The sequence below is a fragment of the Odontomachus brunneus genome, unplaced genomic scaffold, assembly GCF_010583005.1.
Source record: "Odontomachus brunneus isolate Ranch 3 - 2012 unplaced genomic scaffold, Obru_v1 Obru_scaffold_200, whole genome shotgun sequence".
NCBI classification, from domain to species: Eukaryota; Metazoa; Arthropoda; class Insecta; order Hymenoptera; family Formicidae; genus Odontomachus; species Odontomachus brunneus.
This window is the reverse complement of record NW_022639650.1, coordinates 290,268-315,594: the sequence shown is the minus strand read 5'-3', so window position 1 is coordinate 315,594 and position 25,327 is coordinate 290,268. Positions and strand designations below refer to the sequence as shown.

General features: G+C 44.4%; 1 protein-coding gene across 3 annotated transcripts in view; it reads left to right on the top strand.

The window, feature by feature from the left end:
- LOC116852058 (semaphorin-5B) overlaps nt 1-25,327 on the top strand; it is a 114,452-nt gene that overhangs the window by 39,721 nt on the left and 49,404 nt on the right. For all 3 annotated transcript variants that reach the window (XM_032832034.1, XM_032832035.1, XM_032832036.1), the window contains one exon: nt 4,625-4,738. In XM_032832034.1, the coding sequence (XP_032687925.1) occupies nt 4,645-4,738 (94 nt within the window). In that variant the 5' untranslated portion in view covers nt 4,625-4,644. Of the gene's footprint in view, nt 1-4,624; nt 4,739-25,327 lie in introns of those variants that run through there.

Sequence of the window (25,327 nt, the reverse complement as noted above, 5' to 3'; positions counted from 1 at the left end):
CTCTCTCTCTCTCTCTCTCTCTCTCTCTCTCTCTCTCTCTCTCTCTCTCTCTCTCTCTCAATGCTGTTTTTTCTGTAGTTGCTATAGCATAACCAAACTCTACGGATCTCCCAACCGTAGTATTCGTTCTGCAGATCATAATGGAGCAGTATTCTTTTGCTTGAGGCAACTATATACGAAAATATACTAATTGCACATTATGTGTCAGAAATATGTAAGAACTGTGACTGTGAAGAACTGTATAGATGAGTATAACACAACAGCAGTTTTTAATGCAATATCCATGTCCATTTAACTGGAATCATCGCATAAATTTTACTTCTAACCATCAAGAACGTGTGGTTGCAGCAACCATAACAGTTTTTTTCTTCGTGCAGGAGTCACTGCTGCCAGACGAATCCGCGCGGGAACACGGTTTTCACTTGACATTAGCATCTCTCGGCGCAAAGTCTGACAAATTGCCGCGCGTACACACACTACATTGCATTTATCAGCTTAATTAGCTGAATATTTCTTACTGGCCGTGTAAACGCGTCTCGCGAATAACGATATCTCCCGGATATTTCGTTGATCCATTCATCATCGCGCGCGCGCGCGTCTGTGCAACGCGATAAATTCGCAGATGCACTTTCGATAACTTACAAACCTACGTCCGTCGACATGCGCGCGAATCAATGTTACGTTGATACGTGCGATTTACGGTACACGTCGATTCGCGGGAATCGCTGGATTCGTTCCACGATGTCGCGGTTCTGAATGGATTCGCTGTCGGGATCGCGGGAGCAAGACCGAGCGAAAGATTACCAGCGAAATATCGCACGCAGACCGAAGATGAAATAACGCCACTTTTATAATTCGTATATCTCTCGTCAATTAACCCCTCCTCGCACACAAGTGTCCCGTGTGAGACACATATCCTGTCGGTACCGGGATCAATAACGGCGACGATATTGATTGCGAGACGCGAATAGAGAGCTCTCTCAGCTAAATAAAAACATCAATATCTTTTATAGATGTCGATTGCGCCGTATCTCCCGTCGTTGCCGTCCCACATAAACAGCTCTCCACCTCTAATCTAATCCCGCCCGATCTAAATCATCGGCGATCGAGCGGGTAATAATGTCACGAGACAGGCAGGGGCGGGCGGGGGGTGTGGGAGGAGATACGTGACGTAAGGTCAATCTGTCAGAATCTCGCGCGCGTGCGGACCGCCGTGACATTTATGAATATCGATGCGTGACGTTCAGCGACGGCGTGCACGGGATTTCGCCATAGAGCCGATGTTCTTCTGCGGTCTCTCTCGGGGTCCCAGGCGGATCTCACGACGCACGCCAAGACAAATAAATCATCGGCGACTGCGCTGACTCGCGCGCGCGCGCGCGCGATCGTACGCGCATCTGCATTCCTCGGGAGCCTCGCGTGCATTAAGGTCGTTCCGATCGTTGCCGGGGTGTGAATATGCGATGCATCGCACTGCACCCCGCCCGCCGCGCTCCCCTTTTCCTCGCCTCCGGGCCTGAAACGAATTGGGACGCGATAATCGCGCGGCTGACCGTTTGTAACGGCGTATAAAAGGAGAGAGAGAGAGAGAGGATCGGCCGAATTGTCGGATAATCCGCGAGCATTTTTACGCGATTATCATCGCGAAACGGGACAGTCGTCCCTTTGAGGGTTTTCGAAGCTAAGCGCGTTCGCGCATCGGTTTTCTCTTCGCGAATAAGAGGCCGGCTTGTGCCGCGCTTTCTCGCGCGCTTTCCCACGTCCATCGAAGTAAAAGGGTTCGTTGCGTTAGACTGCGTCCTTTCCGAAAGGGGTATCCCGATATCTCATGTCCAGCGCGCGCGTGATCGGCCAGCCAAATGAAACGACTAACAAAGACAGACGTTAATTGGCGAGACAGAAGCTGATCCGAGGGCCTTGACTCGCATAATTAATTACGGGCCATCGAGAAGGGTGGTGGCGAGCTATAATGCTCCTTCGGGTATCCCGGCCGGCGTGTCCGGTCTCGATTTTTGTCCGGTCTCAAGGCGATCCGGTAATTACTCGATCTAATGGCACCGTCGTAAGAAGTACCGACTGCATGACCGGCTCACTAACTCGGCCAGCTTGAGATAGTCCCGCGGTAATTGAGCGTGTGTCGCTCTCGAACTACTCGTACAGTTTCGTTACGAGTGCGCTCCGAGGCAGCCTCGCGTCGTCGATTAATCCTCGCGGTATCCTGCATATCGAGGCTCCTCTTCGTATCGTTAGACACGCTGTCAGAGGAGAGACAGTTCTCCATCGCGCGCGAATGAAGAGAGAAATTGGGATGAGAGGAGCATCGCGCCGGAGAAGAGAGCCCCTCGTCGCTCTATTGTCTGGCAAATGTATGCACAGATAATTGCACGCGACGGCGGAAGACGTCGATTAGCGTTGAGATGAATTTATCGTGCGGCCGTTTGGCACATTTAATTTATCACGATTAGAAACCGCGTGACTCTTGCGCGCATTGTCGCGCCTTCTTAACCTACAGTTGTCGCTTTAATCGCCGTGCGCGCGAGTTTAATCGCCGCGATATACGATTCGCGTTAACGCCCAACGGGACGGGATGAAAATAATCTCGGCGCTCTTTCTGGACCGGCTAAATGAGCCGTCGGTGGCTTAATTGGCGGACATTACGGCGAACGTGTGAGCCAGCCGCGGTTGAATGTCGCGCGGGCTGCGATGCCGAGGCAAACGTTCGTAAGCGCTCTTAAGAAAAACATCGAAAAATAAACAGAAGTAGCCGACGCGGTAAAAAAGCGGACGAAAACTTTATTCGTCTAGTAACCTTACTTTCAGGATACATCCAGGCGAGCGCGAATTTCGTAAAAATATGTGAGCCAAGACGTATGTATAGGCAGCGAATGATGAAGTATTCTCTGAATTTCTTGAAGTGAAATTTTTCACTCGAGAGGCAGAGCGGCCAGAAGAGAGTCACGTAAATTCGAGTGATTTTCCACTTGTGTAGAGAGTGAATTCTCCACGCTGGATCGCCGAACGAACATTTTCCCTCGAAATTGAATCTGATGGACAGTCGGTTGCAAATCGATTTGCACACCTTTCATCGAATGAAGCTGCAACTCTTCAACTTGTCAGAATTGAAAGGCACCGCTGACGTACATGCGCTGTAATCGGTTATGACAGTACAAAGTGCGACATTTGTGAGGTTTGGAAGAAAGAATTTATCTCAAATTAAGGCGACATTGTCTCGAGTTGTAACATTTGTGACGTTTGGAAGAGAGAATTTATCTCAAATTAAGGCAACATTATCTCGACAAGTAATTCTTTTATATTTGTAACCGATTACTGCGCGTAAAGTATGTACATACCATGGATATAGTATACATCGAATGCCCTATATTCTGTTGTCTAATAGAGTGAAGCCAACATCTAGAAAGAGAGTAAGAATAGAGCGGCTATAGTTTTCTTCCTATTTTGTCATTTTTTTGTCGTGCGTGCATCCATTTCTCGTTTCTATAATATTATAGAGCGCAACAGCGCCCTAAACTGGCAAGTAAACGTCTTACTTAAATCTTATTGCACACTTTGTCTGTGCAGAAAGAGACAGAGAACAGAAGGGCTGTACATATTGGCTTCTCTTTTCTGACTGTATGCGAAGTCTATGTATATTATGTCTATGGTCTTTTTCTACATGTTGGGTTCACTTTTCTGGCCGTATGCGGGGTCCACGTATACTACATCCATGATACATACACGTCGGCGATGGCTTTCAACTTTCTGACAGCTTTGAAACTTCACCCGATAAAAAGCGCGCGAGCCAATTCGCGACCGATCGTACTCCATCGTCATTAGAATCAGAACATATACATTCCAATCGATTGAAACATTTGCACGTACGGCGAATTGAAATCCGTTTTGCAGCTTGAGCGAAACATTCACCTTCGCGATTTCGAGCGACGGTATTTTCATTATTTTCATCCTGAGTGGGATTCCACTCTGAGAAATTTAGAGAGTAGAGAGGAGAAGAGATATCGCGCGATCGTGTAGCCAGGTAGAGAATTTCTAAGCTGACTAGTGAGTTATTTTATGAAGTAATCGCTTGAAGAGTTAATCTCTTCACGTGCCCTAGAACCTTATACACGTTGTCGTCGTCCGTGGATCCCTCGAAACAGTCGATCGATCTTAATCGCGCCATCGATAAACCGCGCAGTTTATCTCGCGCAATTAATTGCAACGTGCCTGTCTGCTCGCGGAAAATGTTCAAGGCCGTTCGTTGTACGCGGTATAACGGCTCGAACATGCAAATGTCAAGGAAATGGACGAAGACGAAGAGCCTGCTCTCTCTCTCTCACACACTGTCTCTGTCTCTCTCTCTCTTTCTGTTTCCTTCTTCCTCTCTCTCCTTGTATCGACTCGCCTCTCTCTTCTTCTCTCTCTCTCCCCGTTACCCTCTCACTAGTTATTCCACTCTTTTTCCATCGACCCATTAGTCAGGCTTTCTCGTCGACCTCGGTAAAGTGCGTGTTACCCGAGATGCCATCGCCTCGCGTCCCAATTAGACAACTGATAATCGGTTCCGGCTCGACCTCGCCTGACCCACGAAAAGGCACGCGGAGATAAAAATTGATCGTCTGCATTGCAGGAGAGCGAGGATCGGCCAAGATGGAGCGGTGGTGGTTCGCGTACACAGTGACGCTGCAGATCCTAGCTGCCGTTGGTAATGCCGTCGAGGATTTCCGCCACATCTCGTATGAGGGTGAGTGTTTCTTTCGCAAATTCTACCGCGGCTGCAATTCGCAATGTTACGTCGTGAAACTCTGGTGTCGTCGTGTGGCGCCTTTCGAGATGAATATACTTCGCGTGTATGTGTGTGTACACGTCACGTTCATCGAGCACTTGTGTGTGCCCCGAATGCCTGCACTGGATACATGTATACAACGTCACCGTATGAAATCATGCGAAGTCGGTCCGTTATCACTGAATTATATTTCGCGCCTTCGAATCACGCCTGCGGAAGACTTTCTTATCTCACGATTCGCGCGCGACTCAATCGATTATCGCGCATAAAACGGGACAGACTAATCGTCGCGACAGCTCACCGGCAGCCTCTTACGTCTCGCGCATCATCATTCGTAAGAGTCGCGATCGAATCTACGCGCGATCGGCCGTGCGCGCGCCGTTCCGGATGCGATAAAGTCGCGCTGCTCGAGGCTCGATTATCTCGCGATCCCGTTAATTGCTTTATCACAGCTAATCCGAGTAACCGCCCAGCGATTACGACGCGCGCGCGCGCGTTATCGATAAGACGTGCACGCGCACGTCGTCACGGGTACGGTCGTTCACGCGGCGATTCCGTCAGGTCTTTTCACCGCTCGCGAACAGAACAGGACCGACGAGTTTCTAGATGCGATTATCTCGGAAACGGGAGCACTCCCACGGAACGGACAGAAATACACTTCATTCATCGAGACACACGCGCGCGCGCGCGCGCGCGTTGTCACGCCAGGTGCGTTATCGGCGCCATTGGAAAAACGCGCGGCCGTTCTCGGTCGGGCGATCCGCGCTAAGCCTCGTCTACATAGGCCGCAGACTTGCAGGATAGCAAAACTCACTCACACGTTCGCAAATCACGTCGCGAAGCGTCGCGTTCTCACTAATATATTCTAAAGCGACACTTCACCCTGTTTTCGAAGCCTTATCCTCTGTGATTGATTAACGCAAGACGCAGCCGCAGAAGCAACGCAGTCGCAGAAAGTTCGAGCTGAATCGACTCATCGCGTGAAGCGCGATTGCGACAAGATGTACCTTGCGTGAACTGATATGTCATCTTGTGTTTGCGTTTGCGATCTGTGTCTTGCGAACTGTATAAACGGGACTTTAGAGTCGATCGAAGTGCGTGCGTGCACATTCGCACGTAGCTCGAGAGAGCCGCAGAAATTTTGCACTCGAATTTGACGGACGATATCGATCTGTCAAGAACGCTCATCTCGTGATTATTGCCGGGTCTGATAACGATACACACGGAAAGATCATACTGTTCTTAGTAGAAAGTGAATCAGTAGAAATATCTCTAGTTGAATCAGTAAGAAGAGCATTTCATCGATAATAAGTGAATATGTTCATTGATTTTTAGCAGAACTTCCACTTTACTGCTATCTTGTATATCTCATTGATTTTGACACAAATTAATTATATGGATGGAATTAACAATTTCCATGCGATTTGCGTGCAATGACACTATCTGTGTTTGCAAACTATATGAATTATTATTTTCTATTAAATTTTCTATCGAAACAATTACTACTATTAACTGATTTTTTCAGCGAGATTTTACTGATTGCAATGTTATACTTGTAACTGATTAGTTATAAATGTGGCATTTCAATGAAGAAATTGATTGTATTTTAGAGAGTGTATTCAAGTAAATGTCACCTGTTTCAAGTATCACATAAGTTCATATATTCACAAATCTGTCATAAACTCGTCATAAGCATCAAATTCGTTCAAAGTACGTTCTGAATCCTAGTAAGTTTAGCATTAGATTTGAGAACATTAAATTGAAACAAAAATTTGGTTTGCTTACTATACATAGAATTGAACTAACCTTTTTCTTATGTGTGAATAGAGTTTATATCATATTCTCGTAAAGAATAAATAAATTCTGCGTTTGAGCACACATTGATGAGCCTTTCTAAAAAAAAAACTTGCGATGAATATCTTTTAAAACTATTATCAAGGACCCATCTTCATTGAAGATAACCATTTAAAAGAAGAAAAGTAAACTAAGTAGAGTTGCTTTTGTCAGCAACAAAATGATATTTTTCCCTGTGTAGCTGCTTCGACAGACGTGAGATAATTGATCGTCGGGGAGATCTTAACCATCGACGCGATAATTAACCGTGACTTTAGAGCCCTCCACGTTGGCTTACTCTCGTGACTGCACCTTGAGTGAAATTGCTGTTGAAATTAAGTTTGCTTGAAAACTACCGGGGAATAAAGTTTCGCCTCGCATTCTTCCGGCCTTACAAAACTGCGCATAGGAGTAAACTGTGATATTATTAACAACTTGGCAATTATACTTTCCCATTAGGCTCGAAGGAAAAGTCGGAGAGTGCGATTAACAGGAAAGCGTTAAAGAAGAAACGTTCCGCGAACGTGGAGATCACGGCGTGCATCGAAGTATCCACGTGAAATCGTGCGTAATCGGCAGAAGTAGGTGAATATTCCGTGATCGCGATTTCCTCGCCGGATGATGAGCATAAATCCGAGCAGGCGAATCGACCGGGACGTTTATGCAAATTTAATTTCGCCCATAACCGCTTTTCTACGACGTCGACGTGTCAGAGATAGGCATGGCTAATCGATAAAGAAAATATATCCTCGTCGTGTGTGCGCGATATGTATGTGTGTGTATGTGTGTCGCCACGGCGTCGTGCCAGCCCATTAACATCTGGCAAAAATGTTGGACATTCAGGGCACTTATCACAAGCAATGACCCACAATGTACAGTTACACGTAGGCGAGCTCGCGGCTCGATTATCGCGCACTCTAACCGCGCTCCCGGAGAGAAAACGCAGATCGTGTTGGAGATGTGGGACGTGCGGTGGTCGCCTATATGGAGAACAGACGCCACGCCCGTCAAACGGAAACCATGTGGAAAACCTTGTATCAGCTGTACTTGGATGCCTTAATGAGCCTAATGGATCGTTTCTAGCTCCCGACGCGGTAGGGCCCCCGTTTCTCGTTCGCTCGTCTCTTCTTCCCAATTTTTTCCCCTCTTAACGGCACGCAGGTGTCGGAGAATCGCGAGAAAACACACGCCGGAGTTCGCGAGCTGCGATTTACATTTGCACGTAAAGTACTTGCCGCGAGCCACTCGCCGATGATTTCAGAGCCCGCGGCTCGGATGCTGCTCTGCGACAGTCTCGTGAATATAATCGTGCAGACTGTATTAAACCGGATCACGACTTCGTTACGGATTCTCGCGCTTCCCGCCGTCACGTTTCGCTGTCGCGCGCGCGCCGATCGGACGCGAAATGCGGAACGTGGCTCTGTGCCAACAAAAAGTTGTTGCTCGCATTTCTTCTGTATGATAGTAACAATTCGCATGCATCATCCGTTACAATAGAGCGCGCACTATCCTGTAGCAACAAAACGTCAGGCATTTTTCCGCAAGGGAATGAGACTGCAAGTCGAGTTCACCGTCGCGCTTCATTCGTACGGCAATATACGGTATTGTCGATAACCGTGGAATGTTGTTACGATAATTCATGATCCTGCGGCTAATCTTTCCGCCATTTAAAGAGAGAAAGAGAGAGACAGAGAGGAGGGGAATAGAGGGAGATATTGCTGGCAAAACAACGGACGCGGCATATGCATGCTGATAATACGTAACGCGAGATATTTCCCCCTTCCGCGAATTTGCGATTGCTTTCCACGCATTCCTGGGGATTTAAATCTCGCATAACAACGGCGCGAAGCTCGTCGATGTCCGATACCGATATTCATTAACGTAGTTGTCATATTAGTGAAATGCATTAGCGAGATTAGAAAGCCAGCTTCTAAATATTAATTTATTTCAACGGTTGTTGATTATGTGAAATGTGCTTCCTCTGTGAAGAAGACGTGGGAAATGTACAGAGAGAAAGTATTGGAGTAGAAATTACATTAAAATTATATATTTTTTTTTGTAAAGTTGAACTATACTACGGAAATTGTAGTATAAATTACTATAAAAGTAAATAAATTTTACGATTTATCTGATAATAAGATATATTATAAAAAAACATTCAAGTAGCTACAACATTTTTATTCAAACGCGCATAACAAATATCTAGTGATTTTGATTACTTGAATTCTGCATGGTTCAAGATTGTTAAAATTTTGTTATAATTTATGCTGCAATATTTTCTCCGTATAGAGTCGAACTAAACTAAAAAATGTTGAAACATTAAAACAGTTTATTAAAGCGCAGGTAAAGAAACGTTTAGACATTTTATTGATAATTACCGTAGTCGTACAGCTATAGCCGGAATATTATTTATTTTCAATTACTCCCCTCCTCTCTCTCTCTCTCTCTCTCTCTCTCTCTCACGCTGTTATGAAATTCAATTGTGACTGACTCACACACTTTTCAAAACAAATGATTCGATTGTCGAGATTTTTAAGTATTAGACTACGATAAATTCTCCCACTCACTGCGCGCGAATAATAGCCGCGATACTGCTACATCTTTCTCTCTTTCTCTCGCAAGCCGACGGTGAGTTTTTCCGCCTCGGCGGTGGGTATCGTCACGGTTAGACGTTGTAATTGCCCACATTGTTACACGCGCAACCAATGTTGTTTATAACGGTATCGGGTTGCTAATGCGCGGCTCGAACATCGCGCCTCGATATCAGATCGCGAGAGCATCCCGCGCGAAAGAAATCACAGGCAGAAGTCCTGCTAAAGCATCGCGCGCGTTTAGCGTCCGGAGAGGCAGTGACACCAAGTATACACGATACGCCTATACACGACGACGTGTTGCCGTAACGGTATTATTTGCACACTGTCGGCACGGCATGCACGCCGTTGGAACACCGTGCATCCTATGCAACACAAACATTTCGCAACGTAACTTTTTTTTAAAGTAACGCGTCGGTACTTTTTCGCTGATGGCGATGTCCAACTTTGTGGCACACACATATGGCGCCATGGACACCCTATTCTCTTAAAATGAGTCAGTGAATAGTCACTGATATCAGTTATAAGTATAGCACTGAGCACTTTCAATGCACCACTTATAACTGCAAATCAGTATATATTCACTGTTTTCAGTAATGTTTCACTGATTCATTTTAAGAGAATAACATTCTCTATAAAAAAAGAACTAGCTTCCAGAACTAAAAAATAGCTGTGACAAATAAGATGTCGCATTGAAATAGGGACAGCTAATGTCGATACTACCGGAGCTAAATTTATTCGTTGTTAAACTTAGGCGCTACAGCGAGAAATATTAGCTGCTAGAAATAAATGACTGTAACAAATAATTGTAGCTATACGACAAACTTCTTTCATATATATGCATACGATAAGAAATTTAGGAATAACTGCCATTTTCTAAGCTACTTGAAATAATGTGCATTTTTAATGTCACCTAATATATTTGTATTTCATAGCGAATGCATCTTAGCTGTCATAGCCAATTCTTAACAGTGACAGCAAACGATTAGCTTTTTGACTAAGTTTAAATCAGCTACCGCGGTTTAGCTGATATTACTAAACCATTTTTTTGCGTGTAGATTGAAACTTACACAATGTTTGGCCTTAACGCTTGAGATCGATAATCGCATAGATGACTAGTTATAATGCTAGGGTTACACTGAGAGAAAGAAATGATTGATCTAACTAAAATCATTGCTACTTTTGGCCTCAGTCACGCGTTTTGATTGTTCTAATACGAAAATGTTGGCAGTAACATGCATATAAGGTTATCATTGCTGACATTACAGTAGGATTTAATAAAAAAATTCATCATAATTTTGTTTTGTTCATCATCAATTTATAGCAATTACTTCTCTATGCGATTATAGTTGCAAATGACAAACATTTTTCTAATGGCTTTAATTATGGAGATTTCAATCTTATTCGTATGTGCCTAAGGCTGAAAATTGTGCAAGTCTCAATTCTAGGGAATGGTAGTGTCCATGGCGCGACGTCGTGTACGTAGTGCAAAATTGCACGATTTCTCAGCGCGAAAGGCGACGAACACGAAGCGACGCGAGCCTCTTTCACGGACAAAGGCCACCACGATCCGATCTAATTAAATTCCGAATAAAAGGGCGCGGGTCGTGCTCAGGCCGCGAACGAGCTCGTTAAGTGTTCTATTGCACGTCGAAAATGACAAAGCAATTCCTCGCTAATTATATCGGGATAAAGCTCTCTCGCCGGCTGTACATTGTACTCCGTTTGCTTTCGTTTCGCTTCTGTGAACGGACGATTGTTTGCGGTCTCGTTCGATCGCGCGCGAGGGGAAACAGCCTCGGCCGAACGTGGAAGTCCGTCGGCTATCGACCGCAATGTCTCGATTACGGAAAGCGATCCGCTTAAGTCGCGATTACGCAATCGGCCTTTCGTAACGCGCGTCCATTCGCGCGTCTATTCGTTCTGCCGGCCGCGCGACTTTACGAGAGCAGACGCATTCGCGCAGTGTTCGTGCATGTGCGAAAGGGGCGCGACTTTTCTCACCGGCATAATACACATTTCGCGAAATTAACAGCCGCTCGTTCGACGGATACGCTTCAGCATCGAGTTTATAAAGGGCGTGTCTCAATTGCGCGCGTGTGCTGACGTTATAAAGAGAATATAAAGTGGCGTTTATAGTGATCGTAATAAGAGAACGAAGTATTATAAAGAGTATGTCGGTAAAACGCTAGCAAGAAGTCTAATCGAATCGTGCATAAAACATTAATGCGTGGACACATGTCTGTCTTGCAGATAATATTAATAGATAATCGTATATATTAAATGGCTGAGGAAATTCTCATTTAGCCATAGTTATGTAAGAATAATCTAATCCATGAAATTATGATTTTTGAATTTTTGCTCTACCAACGAGTAGTCTATACGTATTTCTACATAAAACAAAAAAGTCTTATGGGCGTCTAAAATTACGAAGCTTTTATTTTCTACTAGTTGCATTTTTTTGCACTTTTTTAAGAGCTAAACACTTATCAAGAAATATCTTTAAAGAGAAGAAAATTTATCATGCTTCTTGAACGATTGCAAAAAAAATCTTAATACTATGTATATTTTTTAAATCGTATATCAAATTTTCATCTTCATTTTTCTCAAAATGTACTTTGTGTGAGTTAGATTATTTTTGCATAACTACGATCAATTGATCGCTATAATTTCGAGTTGAATTTACCGTTCCAATTAGCCCGATATGTTACCATAAGAACACGGGAAACGCGTGCCAGTTAGTTTACTGAAGTTTCCAAACTCTCTTGAAACGAATCAATAAAGGGACTATGGTATAAAGCATTCAGTTACTGAGTGTTTCCTTAGTTATTCTAGAAGATTTTCGTGCAATCAGCATTGCAATTAAACTTCTTGTCTGCACTTAACGATCCCAAAAAAGAATTTCTCAGTTAAAACTGTGCGAACAACCGCCATTGGTCGCAAGTAAAATAAGATTTCTATAGAGTGTCAATAATTAGAGGAGATCAATGATTGGAGGTCAACAATTGGGTGGTTAAATCTATTTCGCCAATGATCTCTCAGTGAGAATTCACTGACTTTTAGCGGAAACACTCCCACTCTACTGTCGCGTCTTATTTCTCACTAATTTTAATTTTAGAGAGTAAGTAAGATTTCACTGACTGAAGAATACACTGACTGTGCTTGATAGAAAGATAGATAGATAGAGAGAGAGAGCGTCGTCTCGAAAGTTCGCAGCGGTTTCGCAAGTAGGATTTCCATGTGTGGACGTCGACATTTTCCTGTCATAACCACTTCCACCCTCTCTCGACGTTTCGCCGTCGCGCCGCGCGTCGCCTCGGGCTTCACAGCACATAAATTTATACGCTGGTTGTATGCGTCGCGTGGCGCGCTGGCGCCACCGATAATTACCGTTTTGCCATTTGCAGCCGCGTTTTCCGCAGGACCGACGGTGGCCGCGCCAGTTTTGCGCGCGGTCCTCGCGGCTACGCCGCAATTGTAAGCGAGTCTGTAATTATTTATTCGAATCTTGGCCAGCCACGTCGAATCAGGACGCGGTTCGCCGCGTTGGAAGCGGTTTGTCCGCGCGTTTCCACGTCGCTCGCTTTTCTCTCCCTTGCTCGCCACGCGATCGAGGATCACGTCTATCTCGCGACAGCAGATCCTCGTTTCTTTCGTACCTCGATTTTCGATGCTGCCGACTCCAGAGTGCTGATACGTTTCGTTGATTACCGCGCGCGCGAATAAAAAGTCGCTTTGTATACCGCCCCCGTGGACGAGCGAAGGCTCGTCGAGAATGAAATAGGAAATATATCCATTTGCATTCGGTGTATCGACATCGAGAGCAGAATTCAATTTCGCGCCTGACAGCGCCTTAAAAAGAACGCGGCCATGCGCGCGTTCTTTACGCGCATTTTATGCGTTATTTACGCGTTCAACGCGATATGCGTGCCGCATAGTGTGCTCTTCTTTCTTTTACTCTCTTATCCTTTTACGTGACTTCATTCCGATGGTATTAAGGTGTGACGCCCATACTTGAAAACTTTGCCGACAAAATACTGACCTTTTTCTGCAAAGCTCACGTCGCATATACTGTGCAGAATTACAAATGCTTTTGCAAAAAGAAAGAGCACGCACGGTAATGAATTGCTCAGTATTGCTATGTGAGGAAAACGATAAAAAAATTTTAGACTAACATCTCGAGCTGTCAGTCGGCGTAAATATTAACTCGATACAAAAGTTCTGCAGAGAGTTTGTACGCACGTTTGTTACGAAAATTTCAAGAAACATTTCTGTATCTTTACAACTGGTTGTAGAAGTTCTAAAATACACGATAAAGTTTGCAGAAAGATTTGCGTGTGTTTATATTTCCTGCCGACATAGTAAAACAAAGCAATACACATTTATGTAAGATTTACATGTGCAAGAATTACGAAAAGAATGGCGTGATCGTGACGATCACTTCTACATTATCGACATTTTTCGAATTTGTTTCACCCACTGCGAGGGTGTGCCGTAAAATATTTTCCATTGAGAGCGCGTGTGTTGTCTGCCGAATTTTCGAAGTGCACACATCGGGATTAGTATAAATTCATGCTGGAAGCATACACATCTTCTTGAAAACATAACCGTACGTGCGCGCGAGGTCTCGCTAGCGAGACACACACGTCGTGAAATATTCACGTCGTCACCCAGAAAGAGAGAAAGAGAGAGAAATAGAGAGGTAAAAAAGGAGAAAGAGATATTCACTAGAGAGGGCAGGAGGAGGGAGCGAAGGGGGAACGTTGAAGGCGCGGGCGGAGAGATTTGCAAGGCGCTAAACATCACGTAGACGACGCGAACTCGGCGCTCGCTTTTGTCCATAAGTACACATACGAAACGTGTTCTCACGTTTTAGCCACTTTTACAGTTATTTTTTCGCGATTCGACACGGCTGCGGGGTTAACACGGGCGCCTCTTTGATATACCCTCACATTTTAATGCCCGGCCCCGTAGAGTTTAGTTTAATCACAGCTTCGCATCGTTCGCTCGTACATTCTCCGGCAGCGCGGCGAACTACGTATATAAAGCCGCAATTATCTCGCCATCTACAATCACGTACTACTTTCTTCGTTTGCACTTGGCGTATTCTCGTGGGATTTCGTACACTTAGGGGAATGAAAGTTAGGAAAGCCAAACGTTCGCCACCTATGCTGTTCTCCTCTTCCTGGCCGCTGAAGGGAGTGGCGTCGTTGCCGGCGAACGCACGGAACGGACCGTGGCGGAGGTGCGAGCGAACGAGTGCCGTAAATCCTGGCGCGGCGCGGTAAATCACGCATTTATTTTCACCTCGCGAGGAAGCTCGCGAGATTTTCCACGAGAGAGTTCTTTCCCTGCTGTTGTACAGACACACACACACACACACACACACACACATGAGTCTCATTACGCGTGCGGCCATCGACGCGCTTCGATCCTTCGGGTGCGAGAAACGGTACCGCGGCGAGCTCTTCGAGCTTGCGAAAACGCGTTGCGGTCCGGGAAAGTAACGTTTATCGGACGACAAGCTGCGCGCGCTGAACAAAATGATCTTACAGTCATAACGAAAATTATCTAGATACGAGATATTAGCTAAGATGGACCAATGACTAGCAAACACAATTTGAGATCGCATGTATTTTGCATTTAATCAATATAGATGACGAAGACAGGGTGTCTTCTGTCTGAACTGTTTCGAAATTTAGCAAGAAAGTCTCACCCCATCCAGATTAAGGCCGGTCACACTCCCCATGCGCAACGATAACAACTCGTTGACAACAGTTGACGAGTTGAGTTACAAAATCGCATTGCTGCAGGTCAGTTCTATAATTTTTTACGCCAATGTCGTTATGTTGTCGTTACGCAGTCTTTCTACCATGTATTATACCTGCGCAACGGTAACATAACGATAACGACACTGTCGTTAAAAGTCACAGAATCGACCTACCAGAGACAAACGAATATGTAATCCTCACAGGTAACTTAAATTTGCTAGCAGATATCTTTAAAATGCTGCTAATGTAAGTTCTACAGACAATATTCTATCAGATACCAGAAACATTTTAATTGTAACAGAATTATATATCTGGACCAGTGCGAAACATGTTTTTGTGCATTCGCGTATGTCACTCATTAACGCGTTAACCTCCACCCCAATCGTGTGAGATTCTTAGTTCCCTATCAAACAGAGGAAGCTGGAACTTGAGAAGAATACTTCAAGCCTAATGAGAAATCAACTACTGCGTGTTATAATCCAAGGAAAGGTAGAAGCCGAAAAATCATGGCTTAAGAACTTGCGCCATATAACAGTAATATGAACTGAATATAACATCTCTGTTCAGAAAGGCAATAGTTTTCTATTAATAATACTAATAATAATTAATGTAACGGTTTAATTAGTGTGTTATGCTTTTACATCTCGTTGGTCTCATCGACACAAGAGCAGCAGCCTTTCGTAGCGTCGTGAGTTTGCGAGCGCGCGAGAGAAAATTGCGACAATTATTTGCTTCGAGAACGGGTTTCTCGAGCGGGGGGCCTCGGTATCGTTACGCTCATTTTGCATTAACTCTTAAGTACGCTCATCCGCGATCGCGATACGCCTTTTAAACCGGCCGGGGCTTATTTAATATAATTCCCCGCTAACGACGCGCGCTTATTTACATATCAACGTAGCGGCCCTGCAAAGAGACGAATGTCCCGAGCTTGCTGCCTCGCTGCCTCTCTGATCAATTAGAGGTCTCATTCTTCCTTCGGTCTGGCGAACTGGCACAGGATCGCGATCTCCAATTCACAATGTATGAAATAATTCGCGCGGGATAAGTGATCCATTGTCGGATATTACGCGGCACGAGAGAGGAAACACCGCAGGTCTCGCAGTAAATCTCATTCCTCGATAAAAGCCCGGCAATACCGATAGTTGTGCGGTTCGCTTGTCGTTCGGTTAGAAATTGCCGCCGCGTAGTGTTACTACTGAATATCGCGCTGATTTCGTGCCTTGACTCGGGCGTAGAAAATGCCGCAAGGCTCGCGCGTAGGCGAGAGCTTCGGCACGTGCCGTAAGCGTGCTGCCGATCCAGAACGGATTTGCACTAACTGCATCGCCGTCTGCTGCCACGAACTGTGCGGAATTCTCTGGTCTGGTTGCACGGATCGCGTCTAGCTCACGATAGTATAATTGCATTGGGAGCGACCTGTGATGGTGCAGCGCAGACGCTGCGACTGGGAACCGCGCTCCCAGAGAGAGAGAGAGGTAGCGAAAAAAGGGGAAAAAAGTAGGAAACACGTATGTATATGGATTTAATGCAAAAAAGTGTCATATTGGTTAAAATTGTGTAAAAAAAAATATATATGCATTAAATAGTTAAAAATTTATTCGATATGAAGATTATTTTTGTGAATATAAATTGTATATCCCCCACAAATAAATTTATCTTTTTTGCAATATGCCAATAATCAATTGAAACGCTATACGAAAAAAGAAATTTGATTGGATTAACCAATCTCTGGTAAAATATAAATGATTAAAAAATTCTGATTGAAGTTATCAGAATTCAATTTATATTATCAAGATTTCTAGCAAACTTGAACAGAATTCTAGTAATTTCAATCCGAAGTTTCCTAAATCGTTCATATTTCACTAGAAATTGGTTTATCCAGGCAAATTCTCTTTTCCGTGTGGGAAAAAAGAGATAGCTTGCAACAGTCGGCTGCCATTCCCTTGACCGGTTTTCCGCTTGCAGTAGTGCGACTCTTACCCCTCTGACGAGGAACAAAGGAAGGTAAGAGAGAAACGTAGCCAAGAGCGAAGATAGAAAATCTTACAGCGCGTGTCGCGCGTGGGCGACACTTATGGCACGCGCCGACACGCGCGTACACGCGAGTTTCTCTCTTTGCCTCCCGCTTCTTCCGTATGTATCGCACCGGGGAAAGGTGCTTCTCTCCTGGTTCCAGCGGCTCAGTATCGCTCTTTGATCGTACTCGCGGCGATCGTTCGCTTCGCCTGCTTCGCTTTGCGGCTAGGCACGCGAAGCCGTCTCCGTCGCCGCTTTCTCGAGTTGCCACGCAGCTCGGTAACGACGCCATTATGACGACGACGACGTGGTTGAATTTTCCCTCTGTGTTTTCCTTCCTTCGTCTCATTTTATCTTTCATTTCCAAGATCAAACAAGAAACATAACCGAAAAATCTCGGCGGGTTGAATTTATTTTTAGTAAATGCCGTCTACTGAAATAAGTCACTTTTCATGGATTTTCTTCTTCTTTATGTGCCGCGTCCTCTCAGAACATTAGTGATTAATACTATAGTCTGTATTCTATTCACTGTCTTTCTGAACAGAGATGTTGTATTCAGTTCATATTACTGCTATATGGCGCAAGTTCTTAAGCCATGATGTTTTTGGGCGGCCTTCTACCTGTCCTTCGATTATGACACGCAGTAGTTGATTTCTCATTAGGCTTGAAGTATTCTTACCAAGTTTCAGCTTCCTCTGTTTGATAGAGAATTAAGAATCTTACACGATTCATTCAGCCTCCTTAATATTTATACATTGATACTCCATCTCCATCTCAGTTCATGGAATTTTTAAAAATTTATACATCCATATGTCGAGCTTTTTTCCCTTCGGCTTTTTATGGAACAAAGAAGTTATTAGCAACTTTGTTGTATGTCTCTCTATGACGATCTGTAGGATAAATTAATGCGACACATTTTTTTGCATTAACCATCTTTTATGTCGTTTATGAGACCTATAAATAACTACCCGCGGGATAAATTGCGTGTATTTGAGGCGGATACGAGCCTCTCATTTTTTCTCCCTCTTTCCTTTCGAGCGTTATTGCCTCTCTCGGTATAACGACCACCAATGTCCTGCGCCTGAGCACCGGTTCGAAGGCAGGCGCTTCCTTTCAGTGGGTGGATTTATAATCGCCACGGGTGGCACGGTAGGAGATCGAGTTGATGAATTTGTTGCAGCGGGTCGCTCGTGCCTCGAGTCGACGATGCATGCCGTACTAGGAACCGGAGAGAAGCATCTCCTCGTCCCCGATGTGTGTCATCGCGATGAGCGATATCGCGCGGTAATTGCGTTCCGATATCGCTCAATCACGACGATAACTTGTCCGCAACTTGTTCGTTTCTTTTCGAGATGTCATCACTTTTTTGCAATAAAAGCGCGACGTTGTTTTCCGTCGGGATGCATAAAATATGATCTGCTCCCTAAAGTACAATTGGTATAATCATTCACTGAAATGTGCTAATTGGTTTAGCACACAGTTTAGTTAATACAGGATTTGTTACAGAATGCATTACAGATTTCGTAGTGCATAAGATTTCAGTGGAGACTTTTACTGGCCAAAATCAGTGAGAAATCGGACGGAGCAGTAAAGTGGGGGTGTTTTTGAAAATTCGTGAATACTCACTGATCATCGCGGTGAAACAGTCCTTTTACTGATTTAATCTGAAACATTCTTACTGATTCACTTTGACCAAGTGCTTTTTTACTGATTCGCTTTGACAAATCTCGAATAAGATTCTAGCGGAAGCGAGACTTCCTCTGGTCAAAATCAGTGAGAAATCAAAAGGAAACAATAAAAAGAGATGTTTTTAATGAGCATTCGTGAATATTTACTGATCATCGCGATAAAACAGTCCTTTTACTGTTCCAATCCAAAAAATTTTTATTGATTCGTTTTGACAGAGTGTATATACTGTATTTCCTTTCTACGCCATTCGCCGGAGACAAAAGAGAGCGAAGATTAACGTGAAAGTGATGAAGGGGAGAATACACGAAAGTGTATGTGTGTGTGTGTGTGTGTGTGTGTGGTCCGTAATTTAATTTCGCAAAGCGCCTATGTTTTCTATCAGGTTTCACTACGTCCGGTGTCACGAAGTATCAACGACTTAATGAAAGTAACGAACACCGGGGGCGAACCTCGGGTTACAAAAATGTGTGTAACGCAATAGTCGGCGCAAGAGCTGTCGTCTTCGGCGAGCCGGCGTGATCCTTTGTTTGGCATCACCTCGTGATTGCGCTCGTACCTTTCTATCCTCCTAGGAGATCGACTTGGCCGGTCGGATTTGCCGCGCGCGTTAAAAGCGGCTCTCGCGCGGCCTTCGGAATCCACCTACGGCCTGCCGCGTACAAAAGCGCCTAATTACGCCTTAATCGCGTTACGTCAGTTGTCGATGCTATCGACGCGAGGTTTTAGCTCGCGGCTCGTGTTCTCGGCTCATAATGTGCTCCGCGAAAAATGGCTTCGTTAACACCTCCGAGAGATCCTGTGAAGGAAACTCGAGCCCGAAATCTCACGCGAGGGCAACCTCGTTGACACTTGCGAAGGTTCCCCGAAGAGAACCGGAAGCGATACTCTGGGCGTCGTCGTCGACGGGACGGGAATCGCAATTCGTCCGTTATCGCGCACAGAGAAAATCGATATCACTTGATAGAGGATTCTCTTGAATTCTCTCGTCTGGATGCGCTGAGCTATCGCATTGTATTGAGCTATCACGTAACTCGCCGTCGACGCCCTCGCACGCGAACCTCGATTTAGCCTCGAATTCCTCGTGCGCACATGAGCGGCCGTAACGTGAACAAACGTCGATCGTTGCCGCAAGCAACACCTTCGCGCTCGCGACTCTATCAAGCTGCTCGAGGAGACACTAGTCCGAGGTCGTATCTATTAACGTCTCTAGGTTTTGCGAAACGCGATGGCGCAAAATTCAATCTCGACGTTGAAACCGACAAATAAAAGTCACGCGCGCGCGCACGCACGCGTGTAAAAAGGTCTCCCGACAATATTTGCAGACGCAAATTACAAGTGCTGCTGCTAGATCAGCTCTTGGAAATATTTGTGTTGAGGGAGCCGTCACGCCGGTAGAGCGAAGTGCGAACGATAATTCCATTCCAGTTTTGTGAGAAATCGCGGAGCTAATGGATCTCCCGAACATCTGGGAGATGAAAAGGCTGTATTGTGCGAACTGTGGCGGGGCGCAAGGAGGATATCGTAGGATAAAAGACACTCTGCATGGGTCCCTTGCGAGAGTAGCGACTCCACACGCCCGAAACGTTTGGACTGGTTACCTGCGCAGGGATCTTACACGGAGAAAATATCATAACAAAAATTAGAGTAGTTTTCATAATCTAAGACTACACAAAATTGTGATCAAAGTTACTATATATATGTTTATTTAAAAATATGCTAGCGTTGGACCTTTTACTACTAAAATTATTGTAATTATTTAAATACTTTTTATATCATGTATTCGGATATATTATCAAATTTGCTGTTTTTTTAACAATTTTTTACAACTTCAGAGTGCTTAGTTTACTTAGTTTATTTAGTCCAGTTTTGGCAAAAATATCTCGAAAAGGAATATAAATAATATAATTTTAACATAATTTTTACTATAATATTTTCCTCGCGGGGAGAACTTGTAATAGTTTTTGGCTATGAAAATTATTCAAAAATATTATGCACTTTTCACCTTTTACTACAAAATTATTGTGATTACTTGAACGTTTTTTTTATATGTATTATCGTGTATTCGATCGTCAAATTTTTGCTATTTCTTTAGCAATTTACACTACAATTTCGATATAAAGCAGCTTTACAAAAGTATTGTAAAACGAAACGTAATTTCAACATAATTTTTTCAACGTAATATTTTCTCCGTATAACTGCTATTTGCTTTGGCTAAGGAAACCTCAGCAGTAATTGGAACTGGCACCACTGGGACTCGAATGTTCACAAGGACCTTGGCCCTTGTCTCGATTAGTGAGCGGGGCAATTGCGGGGGCAGTGATTTGGAAACAGATGCTGAGTAGGAGCTCCTGTGGCAAAGTGTGGCCGTTTAATTTCGACAGCAGACGTTTCGTGCGGAACTTCCAGTCGCGTTTGGCTGTTTGAAGTGGATCGAAGGTAGAATTACATTAGACACAGAGCGCGCCTCGGACAAGAGGACCACATATAGCGGACTCGTTACGGCCTTAAACGACCTGTGCGACGGCCGCGTGTTTTTACGCCGGTATCGCCGTCGTCCATCGCGAGGCGTGCTCACGTCCAACACGGACGTCCGTCCACCTTCATGGGACTCACGGGAAATGTCCGCCCACGCGATTTAATTTCGTCCCAAGTGGCGCGCGAGCAACGTCTTCGCTCGTGATAAATTGTTTTGCTTTTTGCATAGCGCGCGCTCGAGGACCCCTGCGCGCAGCACCCCATACTCGTTTCCGCGATGAGTGGTTAGGGTTTGGATCTCTCCGCGGAGAACCCTTAGCCACCGTTCTCCTTCTCTCTCGATCGTCCTCTCTTCTGTTCCCTGACCTGCCCGCAATTCGTGTTCCCATCCATTTTCCCGCTCGTATACGTCCGTGTATTATGTAGCGAGTCATTCCGTGTTCTTTTATGGGCGCCCTTCCCTGCAGCGACACCCGAGCTGTTCGAGCTGTACGAACAGCTCTTACGTCTCTTGCGATTCTGTTAGAAAATATCACGTAATTTGGCGTACTAGTTCATCGCGTTGTATCTTGAAGCGCGACGCGAAGACTGCGCTCACTTGATCACCAAATACGCCCGTAAAAGCGCACTCTCACTGCGGATATCCTCCAGTCGCGGTTTTTAGCCGCTTCCTGGACTGTACGACGCCCTGACTCGGCGACCAATGACTTATCAAGAGGCATGACAAAAGTCATCAAGGGACAAAAAGTCTATCGCGTTAGTTGAAAATGTTCAGCGGTAACGGTAATACAGTTTACCGTTTTCTTACTTGGGGACCCGCGAGCATATCTTCGCGCAGGGTATTATTACACACCACGTGGGATCCACGGAGAAAGTCCGAAAGTCCACGGAAGTCCGCGCGTGGACATATCCGAAAATTTTTACGGTCGAGAGCTAATGACAAGGTGCGATCACACGAGCTGACACATATGTGCGCCGCGCGCTCGTAAGATCGTGACGATCGTCGCGCGCGTATCTGATCTCGCCGTTAATGATCTCGTAAACGACGCGACAAGGTCGCGAAATCTTACGAAGTGATGTCGTATGATCCGAGAGTGTCGCCCGGCGATTTCTCTCACGAACGGCGAAAGTAGGGTGAGTGGCAGTAGTACACGTGTAATGCTCGATATTTCGCACTTGTTCTCCTCCTCCTCCGTAATCGTTCGCGGAGGAGATTTACGCCCGACCCGCCCAGATGGAGGCAATCAAGGGGACGTAGAAGATGCGGCTCATTCTCGCGAGGGATGAGCTATTTCCGCGCCTGAGTTTTCCTCCTTCATTGTAGCGCACATGATGACGAGAGTTTCGTCTCATCGAGATCTATATTCGGCGAGTTTTGGGACTCTTCTCGAACTGCTCACTCAATCCGTCGTATAATCCATTTAAAACATTTTTGCAGCTCTACGATTATTTGTGACAGAAAATTCGGTGTCGGTTCAGTTTTATCATACATTACCAGTGCGTTGTGTGTGTGTGTGTGTGTGTGGGACATAATTCAAAATCTCTCTTAACTGAAATAATCAGCAAATCAGTAGTCAAAATTAATCAATCAGAACATATAAAATTACAAATATATAAAATCACCATTAATTTCATTAATCAACTAAATTATTCGTGATTACATATTTGACGATTAATTAATGAGTTGAATCATTGATTTGTCAACTATTTTAATCAAAGAAAATTTTTAATCATCGATTAATGCCCAACACTGTACACAACTTTCAAAGTATTACGCGGATCATTAATTAGTACATTAGATAGTTCAAATAAAATTAACCCCGCGGATGAGTAGTGCGTACGAGCGACCAAGTGTCGGCCCGAGTATTTGATCACAGATCAAATCTCTCGAGACTCGGCGAGTTGCAAATTCTACGGACGTCGCGGGAAAGCCAACCTTCATTTACCGGGATTTTAGCCGTCGTTAAATTTCCAATAGCGGGGTCGACGGCAACTCGCGGCCGCAGTTAACGAGAGCCGATCTTATTCTTCGGAGAGATCTCCGGACCGAGCGAGCCGCCTGCATGATCACCGAGACTCGCTTCTCGGACTCGCGCATCTTAGACGACCGTTCCTCTCTCGGTCACTCTTCTTGTTTTTGCTCGCCTATGGTTTCGCGATTACTCCCGGCGTACCCTTCTCCTTGCTTCACCTTTTTACTCCCTGTCGTGTCCCTTCTGCGGGCCCGGCCCGCTCCCTCGCTATTCTCGTTCTTGTTCTTAGAAGACCGCAGTGGTTCTCGGCATGAGCGTATCAACTCGCCCTGCCAATTAACCTATTCAATTACATCGCCGACGAGCAGAGTGCTGCTTTGTGAACGCTGCGCGTTACAGTGAACACCGCGTCGCGGCGGAGATTTCAGCGTATAATAACGAGCACGTACGGTTCGGCATTTGCGCTTTGTGTTTGGCGCGAACATACGTGCTACTTTCCGGGATCCCCAAGTGGGAGCTATCAGTCGTAGCAATTAATCATACTTAACTCTGTCTAAACCCGCGTCTGAGATGAATAATCGAAACTCTCTCTCTCACTCGAGGTCCTTGCATTTTTAATGCGGAGACGTAACGCTCGCGTGCGTTTTTGTGCACTGGGAGAAAGAAAATGGTTGATCTCACTGAAATTATATTAGGTGGTAAACTTAGTTCCTGCGGTTTTTCCCATTTTCCCTCCTTTTCAATTTTTCCCATTGCATGTAGACGTTTGGAAACAGCCATCGGAGTAATATTTAATGCTGCAGACAATTCTTGGAACGTTTGAGTAGAGTTTTCGTCCAATAATGCCTGCAAATCGGTGTTTTCAAACTTTTTCGGTTGGCCTGAGCGTTCTTTATCAATGACATCAGAATCACTACTCTTAAATCGCTAAAACCATACTTGGCATGTTCTTTCCGATGGAGCATAATTGTTTCGAAAAGCAATTTATGAGCTGCAGCTGCAGTTTTTTTCAAGTCAAAGTAATGAAGCAGCACATGTCGAAAAAACAACTTATCACGTTCCATATTTAATCAAAAGAAAAAATAGCACTGCTCGCTTAAATGAATCTCTTCGCACTGAATTTTATTGACAAATGTCTAACCTCTAAAATGCAGCCAGTTTCAGATGTCAAAATAAATTACACTTACAACTAACGTCATCTAACTGTGAGCCGCAGGAACTAAGTTTACCACCTAATAGTCATCGGTGCCAACTATATCTTTCTGTTGTTCTAACAAGAAAAATAGTAATAGTAATATAAGATTATTATGTCAATAATTCTGACAATAATTATTTTCATTATGCAATTATAGTGACAAATATCAAACATTTTTTTCTTAGTGTACACAGAAAGAAATGATGACAGAGAGAAAAAATGTTTGATCTAAAACTAAAGTTTATCTTTGATCCCAAATATAATTTTTTATTATTCTGACACGAAAACAATGGTAATATACATATAAGATTATTATCACTAACATTATAGTATAATTTAATAAAAAAATGGTTTCCTTAACCATAACTTAGAGAAATTATCTTTTTATATGATTATAGTTACAAATACTAAACATTTTTTTCTCAATACGCGCAAAAAATGGTTATTGTTAGTAAAATCGGCTAGATTTCAGTAACTGAAACTTAGCTAAAAAGTATTTGATTATTTCAAATAATAGGCAATAAAAGGCAATAAAAGTGGATCATGGACGCGTACCGGAACGCAATCTAAAAAGATTGCTTTTGATTTCATGTCGCTACGTTAACTCGTTCGCAGATTATAGCCGTTTAAAGCATCGCTGCATCGACGACAACGAGAGAGAAAGAGGAGCTTCGGCTCGGCGTTAGTGCCAGACCAAGCGTGCCACCTGCTGTCACGCTAGCGCACTATGTTTTCATTCCATCCCCTTCTAAGCGACCGACCGCGTGTCGCAGCATGTGGTTAGGTTAGGTTACACTTGTCAGGCCCACGGAGTGGGAGTAGAGTCCAGAAGGTTTCATATAGCCCCTATATGTTCCGCAGAATCCTATTTAGAAAGTAACTATACAAAATTTGGTTCAGATCGGTTTAGGGGTTTAGGAATGTATGGAGGACAGACAGATATATAAATATAAATATAAATATATATATATATATTTATATATATATATATATATATATATATA